We start from the raw sequence: 12174 nt of genomic DNA, 5'->3' as shown, positions 1-12174 counted from the left end.
AAATACAACATGTAAAACTGCGTATTACGCACTGTTGAAAAGGCCATCTTTAAATACCGGTAATCATTGGGGTTTTTTTAAACTAGAGCTGGATAAAATCGCAAAATATAACAATGCGGCATGTGATTTATTTTAATTGACACATTACAATTGTGTGATAATAACGCATACATTCTCATTTTAATAATACATAACAGATTATTTGTTTCAAATCACAAAAACTGGAACGCGAAAGAGTGTTTTAGAAATGTTGATAAAGGTGTTAACTTCCGGGCAATCGACAAACAGTTGCGCGCTTAGGCTTATCTCGCCAAAACCATGCGCCAGTCGAATACAGGGCATAGTAAGGGATTACCCATGTCATGCCAGGGTTAAGGCAGCTTCCAGTTCATTGTCCGGAGTATAACTCTTTAACTTTAACACCTATTCGCATGAAACTTCATACACGGATAGATCTCACTGAATGTTAAGTTTAGTGCACAAGAACTATAGCTATAGCCCCTTAATTACTATATTTATCTCGCCTTTTTATTGCCCGGGTCATACCGTAATTACAATAAGGCCCATTGACATCAAACGCTGAACAAAGGTAGGTTGTGGTGTATGGAAGTGCAGCGCACAACATTCATAACTCTAGAACTCTGGCTTGCATATTTCACAATTCTACGCAATTGTTGGTTTTGCCATTTTCCTGGTTGTCTGTTTTCTTGAACTTGAAGTTCATGATTGAAATAAAGTTTGTATTACATTTAGAAAGGAAATCATGCTGCCGTTATTGGTAACTTATATGTTTCAGTTTTGTGTGGTATTTTGTATTTTATACACAATAATGAAAAGAGATCAAAGTCCTTGATGTAAAATGTCTGTTTAGAGAAAAAAACAGCACAGGAACTAACGTCTGGGATATCATTTCCTTATCAGAAAAAACAACAGTTTATAACTGAAACTGCAAATATAACTCGAATGTATTTCAACTTCATCGATTCTATGGGCGAAGTGTTGTTGTGTCCCATAATTGAAACTGCTTGTATTGGTTATGTTGTAATGTACTGTAGCCAGTATCATACAGTATGTTTCAAGAAGACTCCCTCATGTCTCTGCTAATAACGCCACCAGTGCACGGTGTTATTAAAGATAAAAAACAAGCAACAACAGTAACAAAACAATGCTCTATTAGGCATTTTGTGTAAAAACTTGTGGAATGTAACCGGTACATTAAGATACGACATTGCACTGAAAGTGGTTCCAGGCAAAAGTCGAGCAAAAAACTTCCAAAATTGTTACACGGGAATAAACAACAAAAGAAATACAATTCCGAATTACAATAAGTATGTTTCCAATGTTATTGTCTTTATGAATTGTATTTTCTATCACTGTAATGGATAAAAGCAACGTTCGGATTATCAAAAGGTAAATGTTATATATTTTCAAGACCAGTGACCTTACAGTGAGTCGTTCAAAATAATGGAATGTTTTAAATTCATCTCTAAAGAAATATCGATTTGTGGGTATAATCTATTACCAAAAAGACATTTTATTCAACGTAAATTTTGGTACTGATTTAAGAAAATTCAATAATTATTAATTGATTTTGACACCTTGAAAACAAAAAAAGAAAGTATTTAATAAATGTTGGTGTATTTATACAATGGTATTTATTGCAATAGGTATTAACTGTTTAATGAAGTCTGATCCCCCCCCCCCCGTCAAACACCCATAGGTGTTTCTACGGGTACACCCGTCAAAACCCCGTCGGAATTTAATGGAAATGGGACTTTGACGGATGCACCCGTCAAAATCTCACGGGAGGAAGAAAATCTACAAACACTTCATTTTCTTATTAAAGTACATATTTCTTACAATTTTAAATTAAGCATGTGTATTTGTAAACATTTAAACAGAAAACAAAGCATACTATTTAAATTACTTTTTTGGTAAAATATTGGTAAAATTATCCCGTCTGGAAAAACTTCCCGAGGGGGAATTGCAATTCTTATCGGGCGAGCCAAAACTCCGTTGGGATTCCACGGGAGATGGCAACTTTATCATCAAATAACTCTACTTTCCAATAGCATTTAAACTCCTTTCTTCAATTATATGTATGTACTAATTGTCCCCTACAAATATGCAAAATTTCATTACAATTGTTCAATAAATAAATAAAATAAGTTTGCAAATAATCTGGATTTGCAAACTTATTATGGATACTGTTTAGAGAAAAACTTTAACAGTCCTGAAATCTGTCATTGCAACGAAGCATTTCAATTATTATCAAACAACTAAGAGCTATGCTCAAGTGGTATTTTATAACTTATGGTTGTATTGTTAAATCGGTGTACCTTAAATATTGGATCATATCGGGTGAGCGACTCGTATTCTACTAATCGGAAAATATTAGACTACGTATTTCTATAACTAATAGTAACTATATTCACACCAAATCGGTGTTGAACAATCATACATTATGATTTCTTAGCGTGATCGAATCTCATGAATAAACGTTAACCATTTTGGGTCGGTAGTCATGGAAATACGTGCATATTTTCCAATATGTATTCATTTCTATGAACACCTATCGGTAGGTAACGCAAATCTATGGATTCCAAAATAACAAACATTCATTGTGTCAAGTTAGCATCCACAAATTAATACATAAGTGCTAGTTATGGTATGAGTGGATTATATCGTGTGCTATATTTTATACATTGGTCATTGATTTTAAATACGCATGACACGATGATAAGTAGTGAATAGATAATTATTGTCATTAACTATATATAACAGATTCACATATACTAAAGCTATATGCAGTGTGCGTTTAGGAGTAGCTCTCTGATTAAAAAGAATGCTAATTTGGTTCCTTTAGGAAGAGTGTAAATTTGTAATTGCATGTTTCATTTCTATCGGTGCGTGAGGTGTGCTAACCCTGAGGCAGATGATAAGTCGACGTTGTGTCAACACTATGCTGGTTAAGCGTATATCTGCCAAGTTCCAGAAGGAGAATATGCGATAAGAAAACATCATAAGTAAATTATGCTGCATCAACTTGTTTCCGACAATCGATATTGATATGTGACAATAAAATTCTTAACATCTTCACAGGTAATAGTATTTAAAAGAAGTACACCACCGTGCTGCACAATCAGCGTTAGAAAATTGAAAGCGGTTTATGTTAATCTTATGGTTATTTTTAATGTGTTACTTGACATTTGGAAATACTTTTAAAAAGTATATCGTAGTTGGCACGCTACTTCGCCCATCCGTGTAACTGAAATCACAGTCTGATTATTATTTACTGAAAGTTCTGGGTTAGATTTCGACGCATGAATCAAACGCTAAGTATACTTAAATTGCACATATGAAAAAACCGGAAATAATCAACTTCATTTTCATCCCGAATAGTTCTATAATGAAGTCGCTGACCGTAAGAGAAATGCACGTTGGCTATGTATGTCAAGAAAATTAAAGTTTATTTTCTACGAGGAAGCTTTAAAACTATATTCTATTGTTTTAAAATATTTATATAAATAATGTTTACGCTTGAAGTATTCAATGAGAATTGAAACTATAGCTGCTATGTGATTATAGCCCACTCTACTGTTGTTTATGAATACTCACTAATCGAATGGATTAAAAAACAAAGCAAAAGTTCTCGGAACTGGTGGCATACTACATGAACTTTACAACTGTCTAAATCACTGGAGTGACGAGACTCGTTCAATATTAATGTATAACTAATATCACACAATACATAATGAGGTATTATTCCTGCTGGTACAATTTAACTGACGCAAGGTAACGTACTGAAGTGTTTTATGATATATATCTGACAAAGCTTATGTTAAACACGTCAGTTTGGATTTCAACAACTAAGATGAGACCAATGTCTACCACACTAGTTGAGCGACGTGTTTTGTGTGTTTTGTCGTTGCTTTTATTAATATCTAATACGTAAACTGTAACATGTGTATTAACATTTCACTGATACTGTAATACATTGTCAGTTTCATTTTGATATCGTCCATTGTTTACTAGTGGCACATTACCATTTAGAGGTTTGCCAAAACGTTTTATAAATCTCGATCGAGAGTGAGGGGCACGTAGTCAATACAAATATTTACGACCTATGGATAATCTGTTTCGACTGTACAGAGTATTATCAAATTAATTCATATAATTAATCGATACCGTGTATTGGGTTAACCACCTGTCTATACGGGACAGTAGATCAAATTAAATATTATAGTCTGTTTAACAAATCGTAATGACTCTAAATTGGGAGGTTCAGACAGAATCGGCAGACCGCCTTTGCATTTAAATATAAACATTGGCCCAAAAGAAAAAAATTAATCAAGGAAAGCCAGTCAATATAATTATATTGAACACATGAACACACATTTAAAAAAGCCAAGTATTTGCATATTTTACTTTTAAAACAACTTAAGCACATTTAGTAACATTAATAAACAGCTTTGCTTTATAATACATGATTAGTATATTTTTCAAGTTTTGGACATTTGATAAACCAACACACCACATGCAATATATGTTTATTTAGAGACTCGTATTCTCATATGATGGACAATGCTGAAAGATGTAGTTGTGCTTATAAATTATGATTTGCATGTCTCGATAACAGGAAATGCAATGAATGGAACAATTGTAAATTGAATCTTAGGTTTACACATGAATTAACAAAGCTTTTTCTCTAGTGCAGTTCAGATAAACATCACGTCCGAAACTGCTGTTGTTTTCGTCGATGTAATTTGAACATTGCAAACTGCAAGTATTGTAAAGCATAATTTACGTCAAAAGCATTATCAGGACGGTTCCGGGATGGTTTTAATTCCGCGAATAATAAACTGCTGCAAAAGAAGTGTCTAGATTGCATAAACACCACAACGAATACTGCGTCCTTCTTAACGTGTATTTTGTTCGTACTCATCTTGAACTGAAATGCACGTACAGTGTTCAAACATGTTCATGTTTGAGTTGGTTAAGAGTGTTCAAACATGCTCATGTTTGCGTTGGCTTACTGATCAAGCACATGTTAATTATCTATTTCACAAACAATTTACTTAAAACGATAAGTGTAACATAAAACTAATGTCGATTAAACAAAAACACAAATTGATGATTTACACAAATACTGACTCTACACCTGTTTTATAACAGTTGCTTATAAATGCAAGTGTAAATATAAAAGGATAAAGGACAATAACAAATGGGACGCGCTTCTTATAATTATTATTTCCATTGCAAACGCAGGCTTGCTTTTTGTGACGGCTTATATTTACAAGCCATTCAAACTGAATAAAAAATGTAAGTTGAAGTATAATATGAACACCACACGCATCTATGTATAATAACGAAGTGCAGGATCACGTTACTTTGAGGAGTTCCTTATTTAACTTAAGTGGATGTAAGCACAACGGTAAGTGGTGCTAAATTTCAAATAACTTTTTCAAACATGTATTTATCTTAAACTTTTCAACTATTGCATACAAGACAGTTTTGTTATTTATGACAATGTGAAATACATCATAATTACTTTGATAAGCCTCTGCTTTGGCAAACAAATCGACCTATACTGCATTCATACATGCAGTAATGCAGCGCCTAAAGTGAAACTGGCACCGATTTCAGAAGAATTGATTTTGATTTGTTTTTTAATCTTAAGATATCGGAACAAACTGCAATAAACTATGTCTATTAATGCACTTCAGGTTTTGCAAAGGTACTTAAATACCGTGAGAAATTTGCAAAATAAACATTCTTAACGGTATGGTTACATTATTTCTAGCCCGTGTGCTTACCCCTAAAAAATCCGTTGATCCTGCATCCTGATAAACGTACATTTGTATACCTAGTTCGAATAACTAAAGTTTTGTGAAAATAATCACGGTGAACGCCTGTGCATCTTTCTGCATAAGTACTTTTAAATATGCTTGCAATAACATAAATTCAATAACGCGTTGTTGGCTTTCAAATAATTTAATTTCAACGTCTACCAATTGTATAAACATTCCTATACAAATTCAACAAAAACTCTCTGTTAATTTGTGTATGATTAAAATTAGTTAACTGAGCTAAAACGGTACAATTATGTTCATTATATCCGTAAAAGTTAATTAGCAATAGCGCAGCATACGTTTGTGTGTACCAGTTGTGGTGTGCGTGTAATTGCAACATCAGCAGCGTTTCAAAATTGAATGTTTTACGTAGGAGTACATGAATTTCATTTATAAACAACAAGAACAATACATGCATGGCGGATAATAGTGGATACAACGACGGCGTACCCCTAAGATTTATCTTGACATCGGCATTGATTGATATCTTAAACGCGACGCATCCTTCTGTTTGGATGTTGACGTACATATCCAGACTAAGTCTGATGCTCGAAAGTAATCATCAGACGATACGCAAAACAGGAAATATTTTGTATTTTTTCTATTAAGTGTGACAGAGTATTTCGCAAGGACTGTTTACATTAACATGTTTAAATATGTTTTTAAATATCGATTTAGCTTTATAAACAATTGAATTATTTAATATAATACATGAATACACAGGACAAGCCCATGCCAATAATAGGTACGAACAAACTAAACTGGTGTCACCGCGCTAGAGCGTTAAATGCTTAGCAAAGCATAAGGGGTTTAAACCGAAACCTGGATCACCCAAACGTCTTCAACAGTTCTTGTTTTATAACAAGCAGTTCCAATTACTCAAAAAGTACGTTTGCGGAAAGAATTATATAGTGCCTTACTTTACACAATATTAAAGATGAAACAATATGTACATATGGATAGCTGTCAAGAAGCAAATTAAAAACAAGAGAAATGCATTCAACTTTTTTGGAATTCTTTGCAATTTCTTCAGCTTTATGAACATGGTTTCACTCCAGAAACAAAAATGGGAGAGTTATTATCGCTGCATGTCTTTTGGGAATATTGCCTGAACAATGCAATATAATGCATACACTAGAGGTTTAAACATAAAGCTGCAGCTAGAGTTGCACTCCTTTATAAAATAAATACCCGACAATGGTTAAAGCTAAGTTAACGACCTCGGAACGGTCAATGTACGCATTGTGGGTTTAAAGCGGTTGTCATAAATGTCACACCAAATTCGTAGTCCCAAAATCAACTGAATGCCTCATCTTGCAGCGGTACTGAACTTTGATGCAAAGTTTTTTTTAAATAAATCAAATATCACACATCTCAATTGATCAAAATATTATTTGTTCATAATAACAAATTTAATTAAGCTGATGGATGTAGTAAATAGAGAATGAACATGATAATCAACAAAAGTAACATTATTTAAAGTAATTGTTTAACTTCGTAAAGAAATGAGAAATGGTCTACTTCGTTGATCAATGTAGGTTTTATTGTTGAATCCTTTGAAATCAGCCATGGCAAGCAACATTATAACAGGTTTGCAATATAAGAAGATATATATGTATATAAATATTATATATATATATATATATATATATATATATATATATATATATATATATATATATATATATATATATATATATATGTATATTATATAAATAAAACACAGGCCATATTATGAAAAGTCCAAACGCTTTGGGAAATTATTTACAGAACAAAATATTGCTAGTACAGGTGCTAGGTGGGCCCGCACCCCACCTGGCTGTTCCTGTATGGGAACAACCTAACGCGAGCTACAACAACAAATGACGGAAAACACCCCCAGGGTCTCCCGAGAGGGGGAGAGGATGAGGGACCCAACCGGACGGACACAATGGAATCGACAAGGAAAGAACAACGGGCAATGACCGATACAGTGGCCTGTGCATGCGGAAAAGTCTGCAAAAACTTTCGAGGGCTAAAGATTCACCAGGCGAGGAGCAACTGTCAGCAACCTGATAGATTGAGGCGACGCAAAGGGTTACCTGATAAGACGAGGGAGAAGACTGGTCCGGTGGCCAACCACAGTACCAGAAGTCTCTCAGCACCAGTCACTAACTGGAAGTGGTTGCTCGCCTGAAGTATTGCAGTCCTTGGAATCCTAAGCAGAGACAGAAAAAGCAGTTGGGAACAGTTCAGAGGATGAACTGCTGATGACTCAGACAGACAAGACAGAAGAGTCTCCAATCTTCAGCCATTTCATAGGAGAAGAATCCCCAATATTTCCCCCCAATGCTAGAGAAAGCCCGGCTGTCACTCCCAATGAACAGAGCACAGACCAATGGTCAACAAAAGACAGAAGGAAAGTCCCCAACATCACCAAACGCCAGAAGATATCTTGGCAAAGAACCAATGACAAGAAGTGGGATATGTTCGACAACGATCTTGACATTATCCTTCAGACCACTCTCCAAGGTAGGGTAGAAAGGAAAATCAACATCTTGACCACCCTAGTCTACTCACTGGGTCTTGAACAATTCGGCACTGATGAAAAGGAGAGTCAGCCGAAACCAGCTCCTTACCCAAACAGGAGGGAACGTGAAAAGAAGAAGGTCAGGGAAGAGCTTAATTCCCTGATAAAGAGATACAAGAAGGCCAATGAAGTAGAAAGGAAGGGACTGGCGAAGCTTAGAGAAGAGCTTAGATCTAGATTGAAAATCTTGACAACAGCAGAACGACTTCGGAGGAAACGTAGAGAATGAACAAGGAAAAGGTAAGCTTTCATCGCCAACCCGTACAAGTTCATCAAGACTCTGCTTGGCGAAGAGAGGGGAGGTAGCCTTCAAAGTGACCAGGAGGAAGTAGCCCAGTACCTAAGAGAAGTCCACTCAAACCCAGAAGGGGCCCAGCCTTTAGGTGACTGTGACAAGATAACACCTGCCGATCACCCACAGTTCCCATTGGACCTGAAAGAGCCAACACTCCAAGAAGTCAGATATGTTGTCAATAAAGCAAGAGCCTGCTCTGCTCCTGGCCCAAGTAGTATTCCATACAAGGTATACAAGAAATTCCCAAAGCTGCTGAGAAGACGTTGGCTCCTCCTTAGAGCTGTATGGAAGAAAGGCTCGGTTCCTGAATGCTGGCAGGCAGCAGAGGTCTATTTTGCCCCTAAAAAGAAACACTTAAAGAATGTCAAGCAATTTCGAAACATCTCACTTCTCAGTGTCGAAGGGAAGATATTTTTCTCTATCTTGGCAAGACGGCTTTCCATATACATGACCACCAACACCTACATTGATACATCAGTACAGAAGGTTGGCATCCCTGGATTCTCAGGGTGTGTTGAACACACAAGTGCCCTCACTCAACTGCTTTACGAGGCTAGAATAAACAAGATGAACCTGACGATTGTGTGGCTAGACCTCGCCAACGCCTATGGCTTCATCCCCCACCAGCTTATCCAAGAAGCACTACAGCATTACCATGTACCAGAGCATGCAAGAAGCCTCATACGGAGCTACTACAGCAATATCCACCTCAGGTTCTCATGCAAGAGCTTCACAACATCTTCATCGCTCAAAAAGGGTATAGTCACAGGCTGTTCTATTTTCGTGATTCGCTTTGTAATGGGAATGAATATGATCCTGAGAGTAGGGGAAAGAGAAACACGAGGGCCACTTACCAACACAGGCATCCGTCTAACCAGCAAACAGATGATTCATGGATGATCTCACCATCACCACAGAAACCCATATCCAAGCTAGATGGATCCTGAAAGCCCTAGATAAGACTGTGACATGGGTAAAAATGGTTTTTAAGTCAAAGAAGCCCAGGTGTCTGGTAGTAAAGAAGGGAAAGGTCACGACACAGTTCAAGTTATTCATCCAAGGCGAGGAAATCCCATCATTGGTAGATATCCCAATCAAGTGCCTAGGTAAATGGTTTGATTCTACACTCTCAGACAAGAGCTCCAAAGGAAGAATCCGGCAACAGCTTGATGAAGGTCTCCGGAGAATTGACAGAGCAGAACCACCAGGGAAGTTCAAGTCCTGGATCTATCAGCACGGTCTACTTCCAAGGCTTGTTTGGCCACTGATGGTCAACGAGATACCAGTGAGTCTAGTTGAGCAACTCGAACAGGCAGTAATCAAGCACATAAGAAGATGGCTAGGGCTGCCACCATCGTTCAGCTCCATAGGACTATATGGAAGGTGTACAAAGCTGCAGATGCCACTGACATCCCTAGTAGAGGAATACAAGGTAGCAAAAGCAAGGATGTTCCTAACACTACGGGACTCCGCAGACCAGAAGATCAGTAAAGCTGGAATAGAAATCCGAACAGGGATGAAGTGGTCGGCAAGCATGGCAGTTGAACAAGCCGAGAGTAGACTGCACCACCAGGTCATTGTTGGAGCTACCAACAAAGGTCGGGAAGACATAGGGCATGGGCAACAGCCCCGATGGTAAAAGGCAGACATCCAGGAACGTCGCTCCATGGTACAACAGGAAATCAGAAGGTCATAAGATACCCATCGGTCTGCAAGATCTGTGCAGATGGACCAACAAGGTTGTTGGAGTCGATGGAATCTCGCAGAGAGAAAGCTGACATGGAGTGAACTTTGGCAGTATGAACCCCTCCAGCTGTCCTTTTTACTGAGATCAGTATATGATCTTTTGCCAACACCAACAAACCTTTAAAGATGGATGCTTAGCGACGACCCATGCTGTCCACTATGCAGCCAGAGAGGGACACTAGCACATGTACTCTCATCCTGTCCTGTTGCTCTCTCTCAAGGTCGTTACAGATGGAGGCATGACAAAGTCCTGCGAGTGCTTGCCGACATCCTGGAGCGAGAAAGAAGGAAGGAGCGGTAAATCAACACCAAAGGGCCAGGTTACATCAACTTTGTCAGGGAAGGACAGAAGGCAACGGGTAGCCAGAACACAAACCTGCTACAAGAGGCCAGACACTGGGAGATGAAGGTTGATCTCCAACAGAAACTTGTATTCCCAGATGTTGTTCAAACAAACCTATGCCCTGAATTAGTCATCTGGTCAACAGCTCCAAAGAAGATGATACTCCTGGAACTGACTGTCCCTTGAGAAGAAAGAACTGATGAGGCAAATGAAAGGAAGCGGTCAAAGTACCAGGAACTGGCAGATATGTGCAGGAAGAGAGGGTACACAACCTGGATCTTCCCTGTAGAAGTATGATGTAGGGGCTTCCCTGCACAATCTGTGTGGAAAGCGCTAGGAGCTTTGGGCATCAAAGGCAGCGCTAGGAAAAGCTATGTACGGGCCCTTGGCAAGGCGGCAGAGAGGGCGTCTAGTTGGCTCTTGCTACGACGCAATGAAACGACATGGAAGCCATCACAGACGAGCAGTGCTTGATCACCACTGCTGCCCCGCCATCAAGAGGGTGTTCCGAGATAAGGGGCGAAACACCTGATGACTTATGGGAACTCGGCTGATGACGTCTGTGTTACGCAGTAACCACTGTATTACTCAACACGCGACTTACACGTCAAAATCGAACACACGGATTATAGCTCACATTCCAAGTTTATATTGTCCTTTTTCTAGTATATCTATGTTTAGGTTAAATTTAATACAAAAACATGAAAGGCCAGAATATGTCAACATCAAAACATTTTAAGACAATCTGAAATAGCCTTGAAAACATTCGCTTTCGTTGAAGAAGATGGTGTATTCATTAGCAAATTAGCGTTGCTTTATGTTAGCTCTTTGATAAAATGTGAATTTGTAACCTGTTTTACTTAGCTATGGACGGTAAAATGACTTTATTACGAAATGATATGCAAATAGAAATATAATTATAGGACATATCTCAAATTTCCGTTCTTTCCGTGCCACGATCGTTAGATTGCATTCATAGAGTGTGATAATAATCAGCAATCGATAGTAATGATTGGTTTGCTGCTATTTTAGGGGATGCAAGATAAAAGCAATTAAGAATGAACTTTTGAGTAACTCGTTTCAATTTTCAGTTTCTTTCAAAATGTTAATTTACCCAAGACGAATACAGATCGCCTCGCTGTTTTGCATACATAGGTTGTGTTGATGGACATTACTTTAATAAATTAGCAGTGCACTTTTTTCTTGTTCTAAGAATTACTTATACAACGTTTAGCTATTGTTTTCCGAACAAAAGCAATGTTTACACCGAAACTAGTTAGGAACGGTTTCATTTTGGGTTTTACTGATGCCATTATGCCAAAATGAATTCATATCTGCACTTTCTCAAAAAGGAAGTCTAAACGTTGAG

General features: G+C 37.6%; 1 protein-coding gene across 1 annotated transcript; it reads left to right on the top strand.

Moving 5' to 3' along the window:
* The first annotated feature begins 8101 nt into the window (after nucleotides 1-8101).
* Nucleotides 8102-9616, top strand: LOC127849759 (uncharacterized). Its single transcript, XM_052382510.1, has 2 exons — nucleotides 8102-8551; nucleotides 8690-9616. Exons 1-2 carry the CDS (start codon nucleotides 8102-8104, stop codon nucleotides 9614-9616), a joined length of 1377 nt encoding a protein of 458 aa, XP_052238470.1.
* Nucleotides 9617-12174: the final 2558 nt, after the last annotated feature.

Source organism: Dreissena polymorpha, chromosome 11, assembly GCF_020536995.1.
Source record: "Dreissena polymorpha isolate Duluth1 chromosome 11, UMN_Dpol_1.0, whole genome shotgun sequence".
Taxonomy (NCBI): domain Eukaryota; kingdom Metazoa; phylum Mollusca; class Bivalvia; order Myida; family Dreissenidae; genus Dreissena; species Dreissena polymorpha.
Note: the sequence above shows the minus strand (reverse complement) of the source record. Positions and strands in the feature narration are given on the sequence as shown.